Below are 24,212 nucleotides of genomic sequence, written 5' to 3' on the forward strand. Positions count from 1 at the left end.
CAGCTATTGCAAGGAATTTAGGGAATTCACCATCTACGGTCCGTAATATCATCAAAAGGTTCAGAAAATCTGGAGAAAAATCACTGCATGTAAGCAACCATGCTGAAAATCAACTTTGAATGCCCATGACCTTCGATTTCTCAGGCGGTACTGCATCAAAAACTGGCATCAATGTGTAAAGGATATCACCACATGGGCTCAGGAACACTTCAGAAAACCACTGTCAGTAACTACAGTTTGTTGCTACATCTGTAAGTGCAAGTTAAAACTGTACTATGCAAAGTGAAAGCCATTTATCAACAACACCCAGAAAACCCGCCGGCTTCGCTGGGCCCAAGCTCATCTAAGATGGACTGATGCAAGTGTAGAAGTGTTAAAAAATTTGGGGGGGAAACTGTAGATGTTGTGTCCTCCGGACCCAAGAGGAAAAAAAACATCCAGACTGTTATAGGCGCAAAGTTCCAAAGCCAACCTCTGTGATGGTATGGGGGTGTATTAGTGCTCAAGGCACGGGTAACTTACACATCTGTGACGGCACCATTAAAGGTACATACAGGTTTTGGAGTAACATACTTTATGTTGCCATCCAAACAACTTTATCATGGACGCCACTGCTTATTTCAGCAAGACAATGCCAAACCACATGTTACAACAGTAAAAGAGTGCGGGTACTAGACTGGCCTGCCTGCAGTCCAGACCTGTCTCCCATTAAAAATGTGTGGCACATTATGAAGCGTAAAATACCACTACGGACACCCCGGATTGTTGAACAACTTAAGCTGTACATCAAGCAAGAATGGGAAAGAATTCCACCTGAAGAGCTTAAAAAATTGGTCTCCTCAGTTCCCAAAGGTGTTGTTAACAGGAACGGCCATGTAACACTGTGGTAAAAATGCCTCTGTGCCAACTTTTTTTGCAATGAGTTGCTGCCAATGAATTCTAAGTGAATGATTATTTGAAAGAAAATGTAACATTAAATATCTTGTCTTTGCAGACCATTCAATTGAATAAAAGTTGAAAAGGATTTGCAAATCATTGTATTCTGTTTGTATTTGCCATTTTCACAACGTGCCAACTGCACTGGTTTTGAGTTTTGTATTCTGATCGCTTCATTTGAGATTCCTGGAAACGTCCATTGAAATGAGGATGAAAGGAACATAATGCCACTCTGAATTAACTATCAAGTGGGATAGATTGATTGGCAACACTAAATTGGCCCTAGTGTGTGATTGTGAGTGTGAATGTTGTCTGTCTATCTGTGTTGGCCCTGCGATGAGGTGACGACTTGTCCAGGGTGTACACCGCCTTCCGCCCGATTGTAGCTGAGATAGGCGCCAGCGCCCCCGCGACCCCAAAAGGGAATAAGCGGTAGGAAATGGATGGATGGATGGATAGATAGTTAATTTAGTAGTCTTCCTGAGTGGAAAAGAAGGAACGTGTGACCACAGCGGAAGGAGCCCTCGTATATCGGCCATGTTTGGACATCATGCTGGACTTTCAATGCGTACAACGATGTTGGCTGGTGAGGCCATGATTGAACTGTTTGACTATTTAATAGCAAACACATATGTAATGTAGCGTCTGTCAATTGATTAGAATTTTTTTTTTACAGTTATTGTCACACTCCCTCTCGCAACCACTCTTACACAAAAACACAAACACATTATCTCATCTTGACGCGTCACGGGTTCACAATCATTTGTACTCAACGTAACTTTAAACGATCGTGGTAGTTATAATAACAAGTGAAACAAAAAGTTTCATCCACTGATTAATATTCACATCCAGCCAGGAAGAAGATCATGTTGTAGTGTGCGTACACAACCTACATCACAATGACAACACATATACAACATCTAGTGCTGCCTGGTTGATACAGCTTTTTCAAATTTAAAGTGTTATCTTTTCCACATATTTCAATGACATTCACAAGTTTTAGTAAAACACCATGTTGCATGATTTTCACACATCCAATGAAAACTTTGTGGCAAAATCGTCCTTATTAAGAAGGCTACCTTTATTCTTGATTTCAACAGATTTCAACAAGAGCGGGGAAGGCAGGGCAAGGATTGGAAAATACGAAAATAAAAGAAATGTGTGTAACTTCAAGCGCGTAAAAAACTCTTAAGTGTAAACGGAAGAATAGGGCCCATAAGGCTTCAGTCCTCATGAGTCATTATTTAAAGATACAATGGTTGCACTGGAATTTGTCTTTATTTTACCTCATGTATCAAACCACTTTTGGAAAACTTAATAAGTCAGAATTTCAGCCATATATGGAGATATCAGCTACATACAAAACTGTGTTATCATTATATTATATTTGTATCAGCATATCATCATAATGTTTTGGCTGGGAAAGGTATGTTAGGGACTAGGTTCATAACAGTGTTTGCGAATGAAAGACTTTAAAAATTGTGTTTCTTAAAACCATAAATATGGAATAGATGTTCTGATGGACACATTTGTTAAATTAATGAATCCAATTTATGAGGGATGGATCCGTGTTTAAGTCTCCCTGTCCTTCTTTTAGACAAACTGATGACACCATCGAGTGCACCATGCCTCCAGCTCTTCAGGCAACCAGTGAGTCAGTGGTGGTGTGTGTGGAATTTGAGAACGTCGTCTGTCACAGTGAGGAACTGAGCACCACATACCTGTATGAGAAGAACCCCACTATCAGCTTCATCAAGCCAGATAAGAGTTTCCTCAGGTTGGTGAAACATCTCAGCCCGCTTAATTACCAGTTCTCACTCCCTCCTGTTGCAGTGTCTTCCCACTCGCATAGTCTGTGTCAGAGCAGCTGTTCTCAGTGGCATGTACCGTATGTGTGGTTGTCTATTTATTTCTTAGTAATTGCATTACAGTATGTCACATTTTTGTTATGTGATTTGCTCTGCTGTGTGTGTTGCAGTGGTGGCAGGACCATCACAGTGGTAGGTCAGGGCTTTGACCTGGTGCAGAGTGTCACCATGCAGGTGCTGGGAATTGGACAAACTGTGAGTCACCAGCCACACCATGTGAAAACAGGATTTCAACATCCTCCTCATACTTTTATGTGTTCAACTTCTTCTTTTTTCCAGCAATGTGCTGTTCTTTCACCCTCCACAATCACATGTCCGTCCCCGTCTTCCAGTCTGTCCCAGCAGACCTCGGTACAGTTCTACTTGAATGGCGTTCTCTACACAGAAGACCGCCTCTCCTCCTCTGATAATGAGATGGATGAGGAGGAGGGTGAGCTGAATAAAGGTCACTTCCAGTTGGAATATGTGGAGGACCCTCAGTTCTTCACCGCCAACAAGGAGAAGCTGATTAAACATCACCCAGGAGAGCAACTGACACTCATCATCAATGTGAGTCATATTAGTGTTTCACTGGCATGCTGCTTGCTAAGCAGTAAGCAAATCATCACCCTTCACTGCAAACTCATATTAATGCATCATTTATTTCCATGACGCTAAGAAAAGTACAACTTCAAAGTTGATATAAAGAAAATATCAAATGATAAGTGCCCTAGTGTGAGCTAATCATATATTTACTCATCAATTCTGTTTAAAATGAACTCTAGTCAGTTTGCTCTGCTATTAGGCTACGGTTTGTCCACTGATACCAGGACTGGACAGGTGGAAGCAAAAATACAGTAGTTACACATACCTGGATCTTTTCAACTAAGGGTTTGTGTTGCTACGGTTACGCCATCAGAAACGCAGTCCCGTTGCTGCAAATCTTTGGGAAACTTTTTGGGAAATCTTTATTCAATTGCCATCCCCTTCATTACATCTCAGCTGGTAAAACTGTAGCATTGAAAACAAAAAGTTTTAAAAGCGACCCATGATGCAAAACCAACTTTTTTTTTAACATTTTTGTGAATTTGGGATGTGCATACCGTAAATCCTGAAAATATGAAATCAAACCATGAAGGCATTGCACAGATATTAATAATACAATCTTGCCTTCCTTTATACTTCCTCCTAACAAGCTGTTTAGAACATCTTGTGACGTTTTCCCAACATGTGACGTCAGCTGATATCTCCATATATGATAGAAGAGACGGTCAGAAAGTGGCTTCAAAACGCTCTGTAAAACATAATCTATGCAAAATTTAGACCAAAGAACCACTATTAAATGTTAAAAATGTATAAAGATTTTTTTTACATGTAGAAAAAAAAAAAATATGATCTCTTTATGTATTTTTGCTTCTGAAATTGAATTTGGCAGTCATTCCCCATAATATTAATTGGTTTTTGAGTAACTGTCACTAACTGTATTTTAATCCCCCTTTTTCCATCGCCAGACTGAATATGCCGCCCCGTTTTAGTACGACATCATCTAAAGATGCCAATTAGTTTCACATCTTTTGCATGTTTTTTTTAAACAGATATGGTTAACATTATGAGCACACAAAAATATAAAATAATCGTCCTTTCCAGACTGCTTTTCCATATCCTCTTCCACAGGCACCATAGCTCATGTTTCCTCATGCTCTTTCATCATCTTGAAGAGAACATCAGTAGAAGAGGACGCAAAATACAATACTAGCAACTTACCTTATTTTTCTCTCGTTTTTGAGCGCCTGGTCTGCTCTTCTTTCTCAGTTTTTCAGCAGGTTCAAACTTAGTCTTTTTCCCTGAAGGTTGCTCCTGATTTTCAGGATCTCATTTGGCTTAAGTCTTTTACCTTTTTCTCATCCAAACGCCGACCAAAACCTTTCTTCTTCGAAGTCAGAATCATTGAAATGCAATCCACCCATCCATTTTCTACCGCTTATTCCCTTTTGGGGTCTCTGGGGGCGCTGGTGCCTATCTCATATACAATCGGGCGGAAGGCGGGTTACACCATGGACAAGTCGCCACATCATCGCAGGGCCAACACAGATAGAAAGACAACATTCACACTCACATTCACACACTAAGGCCAATTTAGTGTTGCCAATCAACCTATCCCCAGGTGCATGTCTTTGGAGGTGGGAGGAAGCCGGAGTACCCGGAGGGAACCCACGCATTCACGGGGAGGACATGCAAACTCCACACAGAAACATCCCCGAGCCCAGGATTGAACCCCAGACTACACAGGACCTTCGTATTGTGAGGCAGACGCACTAATCCCTCTTCCACCGTGAAGCCATCATTCAAATGATCTCTGCAAATTACACTCCTCTCGCTTGGTCCATCCAATTTTACACAAGTCTATTTGATTGGAGAGGTGCATACTTTCCTCATATTCCCATCACTTGGAAATGTATGCAGGCGGATCCATTTTTATAACCTGCAACAACTTATCTGGCAGACATTTCAAAAATTCCTTCCAATTCTGTTTAAAAATGTCATAATTAGGGATGATGCTACCAAAACACATACTACACAATATGAAATTGCCCCCAGTCTTCTGCAGGTGATGTCAGCAAGCTGATGCAGGCCAACAGTGGGTGTTTCAAAATGTGCTAAAATACTTTACAAAACAAGCCTAAAATCACTACTGTGTCTCTTGTGGGGAGAAATTTACCTGTACATACCATTTTTAGATACCATAACTATAAAATGAGTGGCAATGTATGTGATCATGTTGTTTTGGAGGCGTGGCTTTCCTCGCATATATTGTTCAATCGATGCTTGACTTCATGCGTATGCTTTGCTGAGCATTTTTTTGCGCTGATAAAAATACAAATGTGAGCGCTACTTCAACTACTACTGGAAGTGTGAATGTGCCCTAAATTGCAGGAAAGTGATTTGATATTGTTGCACTCAAGGAAGTTTTTACCGGTAGATACTTCGTCACAATCAATAAATACATTAAATTATCCGTCAAAAAGGTTTACGTTAGTCTGGAAGAAAATCTTGGGTTGACAGTCAGAAAGTGCCACTTTTCTCATTCAGAAACAGAAAAATAGGAAAATATTAATGTATGGTTGAAGTTAAAAGAAAGTAGGAAAACACTAAAGAGGGGACAAAGCTATTATAATAAACATGCACTGAAGTGAGTGAAAAAGTCTCCTGTTTATTGTTTGTCTGCAAAGGAAGCTCAGCTGGAAACCTGACTGCTTCCACTGCAGGGTTCCTTGTTCCTGTATGCATATTCACATGAACCAGCGGCAGTAAAACACATTAAAGGACGTGTCCTCTGAGACATGTTGGTCTCTGCAGTGAGACGGCGGTAGGGCGATGGGAGGAGGAGGGTACGTGGGGCAGCTCAGTAGGGCATCCCACGTTCCTGCGTTGTTGTGCCTAATGCAGGCACCTGTCTACACAGATCAGTCAACCCAGAAGGCTGCCCGATGCAACCCTGTGTGTGACATTGTGACATGCTCGCTGCAGCGTCTTATGATGATGCTGCCTTCTCTTTACATGTTCGTATCAGGATGAAGCCTTAGCTGGAAACTACCTGCCTGGATGGAAAACTCTTGTTTCCTGTTTTTTAAGGCTTTGAAATCCACTGGTGGCTGACTTGTAGGCAGAAGCCTTGATAGAGAGAAAGAGAGAGTATTTTGATTATTAAGAACGTTTTGTCAACCACCACTAAAAAGGACGTAAAATGGAATTTTAGTTGGTTTTGTTTTTAGATTTTTTAGTTTGATTTTTTGTGTTAACTATTATTTAACAAGATTCTTAAAGTTATATTTTATATGATAACGTAATGCTCTTTGTGTCAGCATTTTTGTGTGTTCGGAAACATTTGTTGACAGAGACCTGGGAGGTGGCATCCTGCTCTGGAGACAGGACAGGGCCCTGAGGGTGTAATCAAAGCAAGGAAGCACAGTCGGGATAAACACACACATACACACACTTCCTCACTTGTCATGCCTTTTTCATGAAAAAAAAAAGGGAAATTGCAATTCCATCCAAATTGGCTCTTATTTTTGTTATTTTGGCCTTCTTCCCTTTTGGTAATCCCAACCTGTTGGTCGCCAAGTTAATTGCTGAGAAATGTGGAGTAAAAAGAAGTGGCTAGAAACACAAACAGTAACACAATCAAAGCCTCACGTCAGCCACTTTGCTGCGGAGAAAGCAAACAGTGAAATCAAATTTGATTTCCACTTCATTATCAGATTGTTTAACAAAAGAAAACAAAACATATAAGACTTGAAGTGTCTGCAAGGCTTCATTTTACAGTAAGCACTTTTTACACAAAGGAATGCTGGAGCCTGTTTAAATGGAACTTTGAGGGAGCGATGAACAAAAACGTTTTGCAATCTGTTCATGCAAGCCTAAGGGACTGTGATGGCAGAAGAAAACTATCATTAAATCCTTCTTGTTGTGGATTGTATTCCCAATATTGTGATTTACACCCTGTCGGTTTGTGAATATCATCTTGCTCTAGTATTGGACTGAGGTTTTTCCCAGATTGTCTTTGATCCCCTAAAATAAGCTACATCTAAAGTTAAAACTGACAAGGGTTTTCAGTCAGAAGTTGTTAGATATTATTACACTTTTAGACTCATTGTGGAATGTGCACCTTTATCATTTTTAGCACTAATCGTTCAATCGACTATTGCACCAAACTACCTACTTTGTCTCCGTTATTTTGAAATAAATCCACCCTGAGAGACATACTTCTCAGCGTTAAAGAAATTTAGATGAGGAACAGCTCTATTATTAACAAGATTACACAAAAACTTGAAGCTCTTATACACCCACTATCTCAGATAGATTATGTGCTCAACCAAAGACCCTTTTGCACCACATGTGCATGAAACTTTAGATTTTGGTAAGGATAGTTTCTTGAACTAAAAGGTTCCTGTGGCCTACTGGGATCTATACCCATCCATTCATCTTTTTCCGCTTATCCGAGGTCGGGTCGCGGGGGCAGCAGCCTAGGCAGGGAAGCCCATACGCTCCTCTCCCCAGCCACTTTGTCCAGCTCTTCCCGGGGAATCCCGAGGCGTTCCCAGGCCAGCCGGGAGACATAGTCTTCCCAACGTGTCCTGGGTCTTGCCTGTGGCCTCCTACCGGTCAAACTTGCCCGAAACACCTCCCTAGGGAGGCGTTCGGGTGGCATCCTGACCAGATGCCCAAACCACCTCATCTGGCTCCTCTTGATGTGGAGGAGCAGCGGCTTTACTTTGTGCTCCTCCCGGATGGCAGAGCTTCTCACCCTATCTCTAAGGGAGAGCCCCTGAGAGGAAATTCATTTCGGCCGCTTGTACCCGTGCTCTTATCTTTTCGGTCATGTCCCAAAGCTCATGACCATAGGTGATGATGGGGACCTAGGTCGACCGGTAAATTAAGAGCTTTGACTTCGGCTCAGCTCATTCTTCACCACGTGTACCAGTATTGTTTGGTATTGGTTCCTGATTGGGTTGGTCCAGGGAGACCGTTAAGATTCTGAACTAATGATACTGCTATCAGTATTTTTTTTTTATCCAGCTGACCATCGTAATTGTGACACGCTGCCACATTCAGTTTAAGTGTTGTCGACAACACCACACAAAAGTTTGTAAAACTAAAATATTTCCTCCTGGTTCCCAAAGTCATGAACGCTATTAAGCATTCGTGTCAGTTTTAAGTGAACACCACTTCATCTTCCAGTAATTCAAAGGCAAATATTAATCCACTCAAAAAAGTAAACATTTTAAATAATCACTGAGTCTTTTTATTTGTATAATACACACATGACACAGACACATATACGTCGGTAGCTGTACACGCTGCCATCTTGTCCGTCACTCAAAAAGGTCTGTGTGCAACCCAACACGAATAAAAAAATTATTTTGTACACCCACCTAAATGCTAATGGATTGTATTGATTTATACTGTATATTTACTACATTATGTCATGTTAAATGTTTGTTGATAAAGATGAATACAATAAATTATTATCATTTTACTTTATTATTTAATTACTGTTATTTTAAATAGAAGCTGTAAAAATGGATGGATAGATATACTGAGAGTAATTATAATGAATAGAATCCTGAGTGATGGATCTGTGTGACTTTTACAAAATGATGACATACGTAACAACTGCATTGCACCTTGCACTGCAAACATAGTTGACTATTTGATTAGCAGGTGCTAATGAAAAATACTTCCCTACTGTTAGATGTTATATCATGATGTTCCTGGTGTACAATCTCTTGTGCTACTAATAATACTATAAAATATAAAAAATGTTCACATCTTTCATTACATAAAACACATCTAATACCGGTAACAATACCAATAAGGAATACTGATATTGGTGTTGGTCTCGATAAAATCCTAACAATATACATCCCTAATGTTCAGTGTAACAAGGTTCCAGGAACCTTTTTGTAGATCATCTTAAATCATAACTAAAAAGCACAATGAAACGTCAATGTTTTGTTACAGTAATAACAGATTGGCCCCAAGTCAATGGATTTTTTGAACATTTCAAACTGTTATAGCAGTTTCTACAGAGTTTGCATGTCTGTGTCCATCCACATATGCGGTAAACGTATTTCTTTGATTCCATGTTGTTGCACAGATGACAAATCAAACCAATTGTAAATAAGATAACAGCTGTACTCGGAGTAATCGTCCAAACGGATCAGCAAACCCTACGCAAAAGGTTGAGAGTATTCAAAAAGCCCTACCTGACGATGTGGATGTGAAAACTCCAGGTTACAGTTTCTGGGTGGAAAAGGGGCTTATGTGTCCCCCAGCGGAAAAAGCTGGCAGTCACTCCAAACAACACCTTCAGGACACGAGTGAAAGTCATCTATATCTTCCTGTGAGTGTGAGACAAAACAATATGAAGGGGGTGAAAAGTGTGACAGCTCAGACAATAAACAACACATGCCATCTTAAGAACATTTGATGCAGTGTCGTACAGATCTATAGATAATAGGGATTATTCGAGTAAAGACACTGTTTTGTCCCAGCAAGAAGCTCTCTGGTATGATCCTGATGTTGCTGTCTAAAGAAGCACAACATGACATCAGCTATTGGGAGTTTAGCTCCATCTAAGAAGGTCTTTATGTAGATCTGGCAGCACAGAATCATATTCAGTATGTGTTGTGACATACATTACCCCGTACCTGTCTGACAGCTCAACCCCTTTCAATATGACTGTTTGGGAGAAGTAAGGCTTGAGTGTTGAATTTCACACTGGGAACACACGCCTTTGTACTGTACAGCCAATATCCTGATTTGTTCTCTTAATTGTCTCTTTAAATTGCATCCTCTAATAATCTACTCAGAAGAAAAGTTGTAATGATAGTAGACTGCATCTAAACTTGAAGACCTTTGAAGCTGTGTGTGTATATGTGTGAACAGAACTCTTTTTTTTTGATATTACAATGTCTTAATTTTGGTCATGCAATTATGTCCGAACAATCTCTGAACTCTATACAACCTTTGGGTGTCCTGGCTGCATGGTCCACCAAGGTTGTAAACCGCCAAAGCAAATGATCTGGGCAGGTAACAGTACAAGCCAAATTATTTTGAGGGCCTATTTCAAACCATTCTGTTGCTTTGTTCCTATTTTTTATGATACATGATGGTGGATTCACTCATTCAACGATTTCACATTTTTCATTAGTGAAGCATCTAGCATTGTTGTTGATAAACACAGGAGGTGGACCTGTGGGCGGCTGATTGATAGAAATCGCCATGTCGCATTTTCCAACAAACTCCAGCAAAGGCTCTGAGAAAGTTATTTTGGGCAGGTGCAGGGACGCTGTCAGCACATTTGTTTGTGTAGATGAGGCTACTCCATGTGAGAGAGTTAGCGGGATTGTTTGCTGCTTTAAGATGAACTTTAACCCAGACTGGACGGACGTCTGCTGGCCTCCCCTGCGTGACGGCTACGTGACAAGGCCGCCTCAGCTTGCTTAGGAGTGCAATTAACCACCGTGCAATCTTTCCCTGTCTGAGGCCCCCAGGCATCTCGTAACTCACTTGGACTGACAGGTGTTTGTGTTCCTTCCTGTCGCAGAAAGGGCCCAGCAATCTGGAGCTGATGCCAGATGAATACTCTGTAATGATTGGCCCGTACCCCTGTAACATCAGCTTCCATAATGACCAGCTTTTCCACTGCACCATCAGCGGCCTACTGAGCACCCGTGAGACAGAGATGCCCGTCACTGTAAGTATGCAAGCAAGAAGAAGACACACAAACACACTATGCAGTTGAACATTGTTGCAGGGTCATTTAAGAGGGTCACTCATCTTACTGTAGTGTGTAGTAAATAATCCGTTTTAAAAATCCTCAATCCAAATAGTGATCTGGATAACACCCAAATCTAATCACTTGTTCCTTATCCAATTTCTGACATTCAACATTTTAAAGAAACAAATGGAGTAAACCTTTTGTCAGTCAATCACTCTCTTTGTCTCTGTGTGTGGAGGCGGGTGGCTAGCATACACACACAAAGAGAAGTTGAGCTTTGTAACGTAAACGTAAGGTATCGGAAATGATGTGGATTACCCCCAAACCTAATTGCGTGTTCTTTATCCCATTGCTTACATTTCTTTAAATGTTCATGAACATCCTTTTGATTTATGTTGCTAGCTAACTAACTAACTAACTAACTCATTTATCCCATTGCTTACATTTCTTTAAATGTTCATGAACATCCTTTTGATTTATGTTGCTAGCTAACTAACTAACTAACTAACTAACTAACAAATGATTACAAAATACACATATGGTAATAACAGACTCTGTATACTTGGTGCAGTATAAATGTTAATCTGGTGCCTCCAGAGTTGCTCATAGTTAGGCGTTTGGTTCAAAGCCTACAACCGATTTGGACACAAGTGTGTATTTGAAGTTTTCAGCCAAATCCTCATCTTCAACTTCAGGGATTATTTTCTTCTATATTCAAGCACGTTCCAGCAAGATCATTTATTTTGGAATGATGTTTGACATATTTAAGGATCATTCAAGGATTACTTTTTTTCTATGTCACGGCAAGAATATCCAAACTCTATATTGTACATTTTGCATAATATGTAGCTCAAGTCACCCAAGTTTTTTTAAGCTCATTAAAGTTATTCAATGGGCATTGCATTCTCAGTATATGTACTCTCCTAGTACTTTTCCAGTATTTTTGTATGTTTCAAGATATCATAATCCAGGGAAATGCAACATAATGTAGTCTAATTTTTAATCACTATAAGATAAAATAACCGTTAGACCCAGGCAGCAGACTTGGCTGGACAATGTATTGTCCCACAAATTACTGCAAATAAACAATAATGGTTTCAGCATTATTTGGAGACCAAATTAAGCAAAAATGTATTTATAATAGATCAAAATGAAAATGGAGCTATTTTTTCCAAACGCAATGAATTTAGATATTTTTTTTTAAGTTACTATTGTAATTGAAAGGTCCATAACTTTTAATTATCCTAAAAAAATGTCATACTTGCTCATTCGTCCATGTTGATGGGCTAATCTTTCTCATTGAGTGTGAAGCTGAAATATTCCCACTATTGCAATCATCTTTTTTTCTCCTGATTTTTGTTACCTCACAGTGCTTCTTAATAGCAAGTAATGACAGTCATGTGCCTGTAAGATAGCGGTCACTCCTCCACCCACTGACACAAAGATTGTGGATGACTGACAATAGGATCCACTCCGTTCATTTAAATTTAATTAATGAATAAAGGCAGGGCAAGGCAAGTTTATTTGGACGATCCATACACAATATTTTCAGAAGCCGAGCGCGATGCATAGATCGAACGCTCTAGCACCCTGTTTGAAAGTCAGAGATGGAAAAGTACAAACACATGGCGACACGGAATTTTATCGATGACGGTAAAGTTATCAACTTCTTTATCATTTATTGTTCGATTAATAACCCCAATGTATTGATGATATGTCATTATGATCATTTTAACATTTGTGTCATTTATGCCATTGTTTTTGCTGATTGGCTGGGATCAATCAGATGTTTTTACTGCCTCACAGTGAGCCTTTCAGAATGATATGATTCTTTGAACTATAAATGGTAAATAAGGCACACATCTGACTATTTGTTAGCTGTCTGAAGACATGCATCAGTTGTAAACCCAAAAAGACCAAATTGGGCAAATGTAATGTCAGCACCCACACTGATAATTTGTCAGTATTCATGAGCACCCATAAAATCATTACACATGCTTGGCTTACGGCAGCTTTTAATCGGGGTAATGTGCTTTATCTCTTCAATCCGTTATCAATCAACCTGCTATTTTTAGCGAGACACTTTGTCAATATGATACAATCTGCTTATGTGGACACACATGTCGGGCTGAGATTCTCACTCCTCACTGGAGTGTTTCTTTTGTCTCCAGTTTATCTCTGATACATATAGAGCAGGGATGTCCAAACGTTTTCCACCGAGGAATGTATGCTGAAAAAAAGGCCTCTCTGATAATTGTTTTACATTATAGCTTTAATTACATTAAATATGCTAAAACCAATTCAATGTGGAATATGCTAAGCTAGTTAAAAAAGCATATTTTGTGTTATAGGAGAAAAGGCAAATAGTTGTTAGTGTTATATCTAAAATACCTCATTGATAATGAATTCATTTAAAATCTTGAGAACATTTGGAGGGCCAATAAAAAAATTGCTGCTGGCCAAAAATGACCTCTGGGCCTCAATTGCGCTACAAAGACACGATTGACAGACAATTCTCCCTCCTACGTGTACACTTCAACATAGCAGAAATAAACAAATATTCGACATATAGTTTATTCAGCAGCATCATTTCATAATTTCATAGCTGCTGGACAACTTTAAGGTCTGATTAAAACAAAATCAATTGATGCGTTTTGGTGTCATTTAACATTTTTTTTTAATGACGTTCGTTATTTTCACACAGAATATATATTACAAACATATCGTATTTCCTTGAAGTGCTGCAGGGCATATAGTATGTGCCTGCCTTGAATTACTGCCAGGTCAAACTCGCTTCGCAAAATAATTAGCGCATGCTTAGTATTACCGCCTTGTGAAACTCGTGACGTCACGAGTGACACTTCCCCTGTCATCATTTTCAAAATGGAGGAGGCTGATTTCAATACCGGTAATTTGAAATCGCATAAAGGGAAGAAGATTAAGAGCTATTCAGTAGGATTAAAGGTCCAAGCTTACATCACACTGAAATGTTTACTGCATGCTATTGGTAAGTGCCGGAGTGAGAAGAGGTTTTAAAATAGTTAGCGCATGCTTACTTTTACCGCATGCCTTTGGTAAGCGCAGGAGTGAGAAGAGGTTTTAAATTAATTAGCGCCCCGGCGGCAATTCAAGGAAATATGGTATATATTATATAATAAAGATTTCTTGAAGGATGCATTTTTTGCATCACAGTAGTGCAGCCTCCCTCCCATGCATCAAGATGTATAGGACTTTGCTGTCCTGATAAACTCACATTTTCTTGTCCCTGCTGTTTGCTTTCCTGCAGCCTGCTCTGTTTCTAAGGGGGAAAGTATTCATCAATATTTAAATAAGCGCCTGAATGTGAGTGGTTTGCTGAAATAGCTCTGAAACATATGTCAGTCTGTCGCTAGAGAGCTACTGCAAAAACATTTGCTTTTTCCCACACAGAAATAGATTAATTTGTTTTGTTGTGTACATGTTGGCTGCTCCACAACCACTACCATTCTCCTAGAATAAACACTGGCAATTTGCAAACTCACAAAGCGAGGTCATAGGTCAAATACCATGAAGCGGTGGCCTCTTCAAAGAGCATGATAGCAATAAGGATGACATTTGACAAGAACATAATCAGAGGGTGCGTCTTCTGCTCCTTTGTGTTGCCATATTTGCATAAATCTATACACGTTTGCTTGGTGCGGCGCTCATGGCCTTTTTGTGTTTTTTCACTCTCTTTCCAAGGCTAGATCTATTTTTACAAGCCCGTGTTTAGCTTGGCTCTGAAGTGCAGCCGAGCAGCGTAAGCAGACATGGGGAAACTTCGTTTCTCGTACCCCGAGCGAAACAGGAACATGGAACAATGGCATTTTACCCTCCATTACACCCCGCCTGGATGATGCAGGCTCTGCAAGAAGGCGCTCGCTCTTTCTCATAGCGTAAATAAATGTCCCTCGCCGCCAAGACATGGGGGAGCCCCAGAGAGAGGAAAACTAGTGTAAAAGGGATTTGGTGTGAGGATTGGAGGCTTTTATCTCGTTTTATGAATGTTGGGATTGGATGGGGAGAGGGGAGGATGTAAGGAGGAGCAACAGAGATCCTGCTGACTCCTCAGAAGGCAGAAGTGAAAGTCCTTTTCTTGTCACAGCTTGGTTAGGCAGAACCATGTGACTCCTGCTGCTCCATGCAGTCGGGCTATTTTTCACATTCCTCCCTGCACCTGTGTCGTAACAACTGATTTGTGGGTGCGGCTTTGCATTAGTGCAAATATCACATATTTGTTTCCCCATTTCATCATTGCTTAAGTAACAATTATAACCAGTTTGACATAGAAAACCTGAGTCCGGCTTTTGAACAAATTGTAACATTGTCATTAAAAGCTTTCTTCATTGAACATTCTACATAAAAAACGTTTTTTTGTTGGCGATTTTTTTGGTACCTAGCCTGTTGTTGTCCTTCTGAATGCTGGTTCTTAAAACAAACATTTTGTCTTTTTTGACAATGTCAGCTGTTTTTTTAGTTGTGATTTTTTTCCTCTTAACAACAAATGTTTCCCCACAGTGACAGTAAATTTAGCATACACGAAAATCCGTGTCATAATCTGCTATTGTGTTGTAATACTGTCAAACAAGTAATTAAAAAAGGCGAGCAGGAAAACCTGTTAGATTCGCCCCTTAATTTAATGTGACACTTTGTCGTATTAAAATAAAAATATTGCGCTGTAAGCCACAATGAAACTTTTCACCGAGCTCTGATCAAACCCCCTCATGGGTTTAAAGATCAAGTGTAAGATTCAAAATTGGTTGGGCGTATCATTGAAAGAGGACAAAGGCTCGTGGACACTTTGAAAGGCTTTTATGTTTCTTTTTGACATGAATCTGTCGGCCTGATAGACATTAGGATTATTTTTGTCGCTGCTTTGCACTTCTACTGGTCATATTGCAGGCTCACGACCTATGATTTATTTTTTATTTTTTTTATTATACATTCAAAATAGACAGCCAGACGGACAGATAATTTAATATACCCATTGGGGAAATTCAGGTAAAGTATATACTGTATTATGAAAGCATTTGATTGGTATGTTGTGTTTTTTAAAATCCTGAATAGCGTCTGTGGTTGACTGTTTGGTAGCTTGGAAGAAAGTTGAGCCTCCAGTCCAAATCAATTTACATCACATCAACAATTTGACTGATTTACCTCAGCATGAAATGGTTTCTGCAGTTGCCTGTGCTAAATTATTTTCCTCCACTGGCTTTGATGTGCAGCCAGTTGGCTTTTGGTGTAATCCTACAAACAAGCACTCATCTCCAAGTGTTTGTACTACTTCTTTCTTCGCAGGTACAAGTGGGTAACTACCGGCACACCATCGCCAAAGTTCAGCTTGGCGGCAGCGAGTTGGCCATCGTGGTCTCCATTGTGGTGTGCTGCGTCTTACTGCTGCTGTGCACTGTGGGTAAGTCGCCAGCAGCAGCAATAGATAATCCAGATGTGGAGCACACAAACACACTTCATGGATTTTAGTTTCCTGGGCCTGCTTGTCTTCAGGGCCCACAGCACAAAGACATCATTGTTTGTTACCACATGGCTTTAGAAGGTCACATTCTTCACACTATCTGACACAATATCACATTGATTTAAATATCGTAAGTAACATTTGTGTACATACAACTAAACCAAAGAGTCGCTGTCATCTGCAGTGGCCATGTGTGTTTGCATAACTGGGCCATTTAAAAAAAAATATAAAAAAAATTGACCCACAACAAATTTCCAATTCAGAAGACGTTGCATGGTTCCCAGCAGTATACACTGTTGCAGAATCAACATGAAATAACAACACAGTAATAACTCCCATCACACTTATTTATATCAAATTAAAAAGCAGTCAACAATTGTCAAACAACGTGTCCCCATTATTTCTTATGCAGTGGTACCTCCAGACACCCAAAAATGGTAACACAAAACTTTTTATAGAGAAGAATTATAGCAAAAAAAAAATCCAAAAAACAGCTTCACCGTTTCTTAAGCTGCAGGATTCAAAGTGTAGAAAAAAAGTAGGGGCTTATAGTCCCGAACTTATGGTACAAAGAACACACAGACAACAGCTGTGTGCTAAGACTACTTTGTTTAAATCAACTAATGCAATTACATGCAAAACAGCCAGTCAACGCCATATTATCTTTGATTGTTTGTGATCGTTGGGTGTGGTGCGTTCAGTGACAATCTGAAATCACGGACTCTAGGGTTCTTGTTGACTTTGATACTACTATTATTAGTATGCTACAACTTTATTTGGCTCTATCGTGAGTTGTTTGTAGCTGTACAAAAAAAAATTCCGAGGACTCACTGACCACCGGAATTCTAATTTTTTTTAACCACGCTTTGAATCCTGCGCTTTATAAAATAAATCCATCCATCCATCCATTTGCTACCGCTTGTCCTGTTCGGGGTCGCGGGGGGTCGTTGGAGCCTATCTATAATAAATAAAAATAAAATAATGCTAATTTATAGATTTTAGCCTCAATTTAGCCTTGTCACATCAGACCAGTGATTTTGCTGATCGGGTCACGGTGGACCAATCAAATTGTTCACATTAAATCAAAAGCACTGAAACAATCTTCAGTCATTTAGCACGTTATGGACTCACCCTCATCATGCAGAAAACATGATGGAATGCACAAGAATCAGCCCCAAAGCCGAAGACAAACAAGCCGGCCATCGAAAAAGAAAACAGCCACAGAACGGAAATCTACCACCACTAACGGGCCGAAAGACCAGAACGCAGCGCATCCAACAGGACAACTAAAGCAGGGGAAAGAAAAGGACTAAGACAGTGTTCAATGACCTCTTCAATAGGCTACTGTATGTGTGATACAGGGAGTGTCTTTTGTTAAATTTGAACACGAGCGCTTGTGTAAATATTTCATGTTTCTTATATTTAGATGTTCTCTATAGTCAACAAACGACAGTAATTGTACTAAAACCCAAGACAAGGTATGAAAACCAAGACAATCTTTTGCTGAAAAATTCCATCTAAAACCAAATCTTACTAAAACAGGGGCATATGAAAACCGAGGTACAACCATGGTACTTGTTGTACAGCTGACAGTCTGCAGATTGAAACGTATCGAAACTTTTTTTTTTCTCATGTCTGTCTCAGCCCTTGTCGTTTACTGCACAAAGAGCCGGAGGGCAGAACGCTACTGGCAGAAAACTTTACTCCAAATGGAAGAGATGGAGTCCCAGATCAGAGAAGAGATCCGCAAAGGTGCGTTTAACACACAAAAATCACACACACGCACACACACAGTTCCACAATGCTATATCATAAGTCTTCAGACCTCAAATGACGTTTTTTGTCAGTTTACAAAAAAAAAGAGCATTGAAGGAGACAGAAATATCGACCACCTTTGCTTGTGTTGTTTTGTGTACTTCTTCCAGTATTTGTTGGAGGATGCTTTCCTGTTCAAAATGTGCCGGTGATGCATCTGTTGACAGATTTGTGCCTAGTAAGCGTGACTCATAAAACGCAGCGCCTGACAAGTGATCAGTCACATGCAGTCACAGTGATTTCGCCACATCGGCTACTCGGTATAGCGAGGCCTTCACATGCATGTATGTGCGCCCGTTTGCTTGTGTGTGTGTGTGTGTGTGTGTGTGTGTGTGTGTGTGTGTGTGTGTGTGTGTGTGTGTGTGTGTGTGTGTATGTGTGTGTGTGTGTGTGTGTGTGTGTTTGCGTTTGCGTGCCTGTGTGCCTGTGTGTGTTTCTAGGGCATTCGAGTAAAGCTTTGTGAAGGCCACTCCATGTATGAGCCGCCAGATTTATGGCTTAGAGATGGGGGGTGGATAGAGGAAGGAAGCAATAGGTGTAGGAGACAAGGCGGGAAGTGCGAGGAAAAGCAGAAGTGTAACGGAGGAGGAGGAGAAGAGGTTAGTCAGTGGACAAGGAAAGATTTGTGACCTATTTGAGTGTGAGCGTCCACAACAAGACACATGTCTGCTGAGACAAAAGATAAAACAGAAGACTAGGGAGGAAAGCAAGATGGGAAATTAACATGTTCCAGCTTACAGGAAGGGGTGGTCTGGTGTTTGGGCCTTCTGGGGCCAATCAGGAGTTGAGAGTGTGAACTGACTCCTGCTTTAGAGCACATTAGTGAGCGGCAGCATAGATAACTCCAGAAAGAGCTTTTCCTGCATCCCCCAGGTCTTGTTTTCATGTCTTCCCAGGCAAACACAGTCCGAAAGAAAACAGCATTGTAACCCAAATATGTCTCACATGGTGCGGCAGGAAGGGCTCTGTTGTAGAGATCAGCAGCTCTGATTAGAGCAGGACATTATCTTCTCCTATAACACGCCACCATTACAACATGCTGGAACACAGCATGTAAACAGCCTGAACACACTTCTGAGAGATAGTCATTAAGTGCTCCGGTTTCTATTTGCCAATTCTGGGTTAAAATATCTTCTTTTAAAATGAGCCTGGCTTGTTTGGACTCATTTGATCACATTTTAACTGAGAAAAAAATATGAAGTGCAATCCTCTCCTAAGGTCCAACAAGAGTGTCAGGTAATGGCGGATTCCTGGAAAAGTCTTGAAATCTCTGCATTTTTTTGTGAAAGTGTGTAATATTGTGCACAAGAGAAAAAGAAGTCGCAACAAGAACATTACAACTACATAATAACAGCCTGTGTGTACATTGACGCCTTTGTTGTAATTACTGGAAGTGTTGGTTCCAGTCCAGAAGGTGAACTTCCTAACACCTGATGGACAGTTTTCACATTCATAAATCAAACATCTGGCTTATCCTCCATGCAAATCTTCTCCTAGATATAAATGCTGCTTTTTCTTGGAAATGGAATAAGTTAGGTTTGAACCATGCTGTTATAACAACTAGTGATGGGTAGTTCGCAGGAATGTCACAGTATTGTAAATACCGCGGTTTCAAAATCCTCACAATTATGCCATAACATGTGACGGTATCAAACAAAAACTTGGTGAGTGTAGTTTTATTTTGTTGGCCTGTTTGAAAATAAACATAGCATCTCCAAAAATCCTGGAGCATGGAACGCCGTTGTGGAGAGACTTAGTCGACGAGCCAACAGCGGGACAGGGTAAATGGTTGTCCTGACCAAGATGGCGGCCAGGAGGCGGGGCATGCAGCAGAGCGGAGAGGCGGGGCACGCCTGGAGCGACACTGCAGCCATCAGCGTCGAGGCGTACACAACACACCTGCGTTCAATCGTTACATCTTCTGCTGCAGCATAAAAAGGGCGAGGGAGGAGCAATCCTGATCGTTGTTGTCGGGTTGTTCCTCTCCTACTTCTGCCAGGATTGCTCCTCCCTCGCCCTTTTTATGCTGCAGCAGAAGATGTAATGATTGAGAGCAGGTGTGTTGTGTACGCACCTGACGCTGATGGCTGCAGTGTCGCTCCAGGCGTGCCCCGCCTCTCCGCTCTGCTGCATGCCCCGCCTCCTGGCCGCCATCTTGGTCAGAACAACCATTTGCCCTGTCCCGCTGTCGGCTCGTCGGCTCCGCCTCTCCACAGCCGTAAAGGGGAGAAAAAGAGGAAGCCTGCGGGAAGAGTGTGTTTGTAGTAGATAAAAGGAATTGTATTTTTCGGACATTTCCTCAAAATACATCCACAACTTTTTGTTATGTTGCTAACAAGCAGACAAACAAACCCTGGCAAAATCATAACATCCTTGGTGGAGTTAATTAAATATTCGTTCTGTAAAGTGCGTTTCGTTCGTCTGGAGCATTTACTGCGCTAAGGGAAAATGCGCAGTAGGCACGTGGATACAGCACACAACGAACTATACAAGTAATATGAGTAGCTATTGATAAACCATCAGATATTTTAAGCCAGCAAGGCTAAACATCAATCTGTAATGTATTTACATGATCAAAAGTTAAATTGTCAGTTAACTTTTCTGAGAAAGTCTCCAAACTGATATAAAAAATGTCCGCTGTGGAGGACATTATTTCTCAGAAAGTAAAAGTTGAAACTAAACCGAACATTATTGTTGTTACACGGTAGGTTTACATTGTCACTTTAAAGGCACTCAACTATAAATGTATTTGTTTTTTTTTTGTGCTTGAAACAGTGATGGGGATGCATTATCATTTAATGGTTTTATTTGTACAAACCCCGTTTTCATATGAGTTTGGAAATTGTTTTAGATGTAAATATAAAAGGAATACAATGATTTGCAAATCCTTTTCAACCCATATTCAATTGAATATGCTACAAAGACAACATATTTGAAGTTATAACTGATAAAAATTTTTTTTTTTTTTGCAATTATTCATTAACTTTAGAATTTGATGCCAGCAACACGTGACAAAGAAGTTGGGAAAGGTGGCAATAAATACTGATAAAGTTGAGGAATGCTCATCAAACACTTATTTGGAACATCCCACAGGTGTGCAGGATAATTGGGAACAGGTGGGTGCCATGATTGGGTATAAAACAGCTTCCATGAAATGCTAAGTAATTCACAAACAAGGATGAGGCAAAGGTCACCAATTTGTAAGCAAATTGTCGAACAGTTTTAGAACAACATTTCTCAATTAGCTATTGCAAGGAATTTATTGATTTTACCAGCTACGGTCCGTAAAATCATCAAAAGGTTCAGAGAATCTGGAGAAATCACTGCACGTACGCGATGATATCATGAACGTTTGATCCCTCTGGTGGTACTGCATCAAAAACCGACATCAGTGTGTAAAGGATATCACCACATGGGCTCAGGAACACTTCATAAAACCACTGTCAGTAACTACAGTTGGTCGCTACATCTGTGAGTGCAAGTTGAAACTTTACTATGCAAAACGAAAGCCATTTATCAACAACACCCAGGAACGCCGCCGGCTTCGCTGGGCTCGAGCTCATCTAAGATGGACTGATGCAAAGTGGTAAAGTGTTCTGTGGTCTGACGAGTCCACATTTCAGATTATATTTGGAAACTGTGGACATGGTGTCCTCTGGAACAAAGAGGAAAATAACCATCCGCATTGTTATAGGGTCAAAGTTCAAAAGCCAGCATCTGTGATGGTATGGGGGTGTCTTAGTGCCTAAGGCATGGGTAATTTACACATCTGTGAAGGCATCATTAATGCTGAATGGTCCAGACAGGTTTTGGAGCAACATATGTTGTCACCCAAGCAACGTTATCATGGACGCCCCAGCTTATTTCAGCAAAACAATGCCAAGCCACGTGTTACAACAGCGTGGCTTCATAGTAAAAGAGTGCGGGTACTTTCCTGGCCCGCCTGCAGTCCAGACATGTCTCACATCGAAAATGTTTGGCGCATTATGAAGCGTAAAATACGACTGAAGCTCTACTTAAAACAAAATTGGGAAATAATTCCACTTTCAAATCTTCAACAATTAGTTTCCTCAGTTCCCAAACGTTTACTGAATGTTGTTAAAAGAAAATGTGATGTAACCCAGTGGTGAACATGCCCTTTCCCAACTACTTTGGCACGTGTTGCAGCCATGAAATTCTAAGTTAATTATTATTTGCAAAAAAAATAAAGTTTATGAGTTTAAACATCAAACATCCTGTATTTGCAGTGCATTTAATTGATTATGGGTTTTAAAGGATTTGCAAATCATTGTATTCCGTTTATATTTACATCTAACACAATGTCCCAACCATATGGAAACGGGGTTTGTACATATACCACAACAGTACTGTACCGTGGCCTTTACACCGTGACAATATCGTATTGTGAGATTTTGATATTGTTACATCTCTAGTTCGCAAAGGAAAAGGCCCTTACAGTCGAGTCTCTGGAGTGAACCAGCCATCTTATTGGTCGTCTTTTTGTTTCTGTTAAAGGTGATTGTTGAAAATGTGTGGTGTCGTACGTTTCAATGCTGAGTAGTGGTGTTAAATCCCTGCGAAGTCATAAAACTGTCAACAGGAGGGAGTGAGACAAGAAAGAATGAGAAAACGTGCATTGTTAGATATTACATACTGGAAAGGTGAGGAAATTGAGCAGCAGGAAACAAAACTTAAGGCACTTTGTGTTCCTGAATGCCAATATTCACTAAAGACTAGCAAAAGCTTTCCTGGATGCTGCCTTACTGTTACTTTTCCACAGAATTGTTTATATTGTGTTGTTTAATGTTTTGTTGAGGTGCGGCTTTATTGTTGATAGGTGGAAAATATGGTACAAATAATACACACAATCATATTATGGCTATGGCATTAGTTAATATATGCATACAGTTACAATATGGTACATGACATATTTAGAAAGGCTCATTACAACTTGTCCGAAAAGGTGTAGGAAGAAGCAGAGCTTATTTAATCCTACCCCTTTTTGTTTCATAGCAATTTCTTACTCATTTGTTCACTTCCGTTGTTGAATTTGTGACAAACAAATTAATAAATAGTCAATAAAGTTCTAATGAATAAAATAAAAAATAAGCTGTGGTTAATATTAGTTGTTAATAATTGTGATTCACATAATTTACTGAATATGGGAAGAATGATCAAATATGTCTCATTTATTAATAAGATTCAAGATGATCAGGATTCTTCTTCTTTATACTTTAACATGTTAGTACTTCATTTGACTTCTTTGTTGAATCCATTTCATAAATTAATTCAACACACTGTTATACTAAAGGTTTTAAAGGGGAACTGCACTTTTTTATGGATTATTACCTATTGTTAACAATGATTATTAGAGAAATGACATTGGATGTTTGATTTTTTTTCATTCTAAATATTAAATAAATGCGATAAAAAGTCTGCTTAAAATGGAGCCTATGAGAGCCGCGCAATTCCGCCCCTAAAAAACATCCAAACACCTCCATTGACGTTTTACATACATACATTTAATATTTATGTATTTCGCACATTTTAAGCATATGTGGCGCATTAATTTTAAAAAATGCATCACATTTGCTTTTTTTTCTTCTCTTTATTACTCGCTGCAGATTTTATAAGAGCAAACAAACATAATAAAACATCACTTACTGTACATGGTCTGCTGTCATTTGGACACAAACTGCGAGGATGTTCATATATTCCTGTTTAGATGAACAATGACTCGTAATCCTCATGAAGAAACGGGCTAGGGTAGGTGGGGACCAAGCGTCTTTTCGTGTCGTTCTTGCCATTTCCGGGTCCTAAATGGCCGTAAAAATGTCCC

At 40.0% G+C, this 24,212-nt stretch overlaps 1 protein-coding gene across 1 annotated transcript in view; it reads left to right on the forward strand.

Moving 5' to 3' along the window:
* plxnd1 (plexin D1) overlaps positions 1-24,212 on the forward strand; it is a 146,978-nt gene that overhangs the window by 91,264 nt on the left and 31,502 nt on the right. The window contains exons 16-21 of the mRNA XM_061904274.1: positions 2,534-2,713; positions 2,915-2,999; positions 3,084-3,353; positions 10,894-11,043; positions 16,384-16,498; positions 18,203-18,310. Of these exons, the coding sequence (XP_061760258.1) occupies positions 2,534-2,713; positions 2,915-2,999; positions 3,084-3,353; positions 10,894-11,043; positions 16,384-16,498; positions 18,203-18,310 (908 nt within the window). The remainder of the gene's footprint in view (positions 1-2,533; positions 2,714-2,914; positions 3,000-3,083; positions 3,354-10,893; positions 11,044-16,383; positions 16,499-18,202; positions 18,311-24,212) is intronic.

This window comes from Nerophis ophidion, linkage group LG06 (assembly GCF_033978795.1).
Source record: "Nerophis ophidion isolate RoL-2023_Sa linkage group LG06, RoL_Noph_v1.0, whole genome shotgun sequence".
In the NCBI taxonomy this organism is placed as follows: Eukaryota; Metazoa; Chordata; class Actinopteri; order Syngnathiformes; family Syngnathidae; genus Nerophis; species Nerophis ophidion.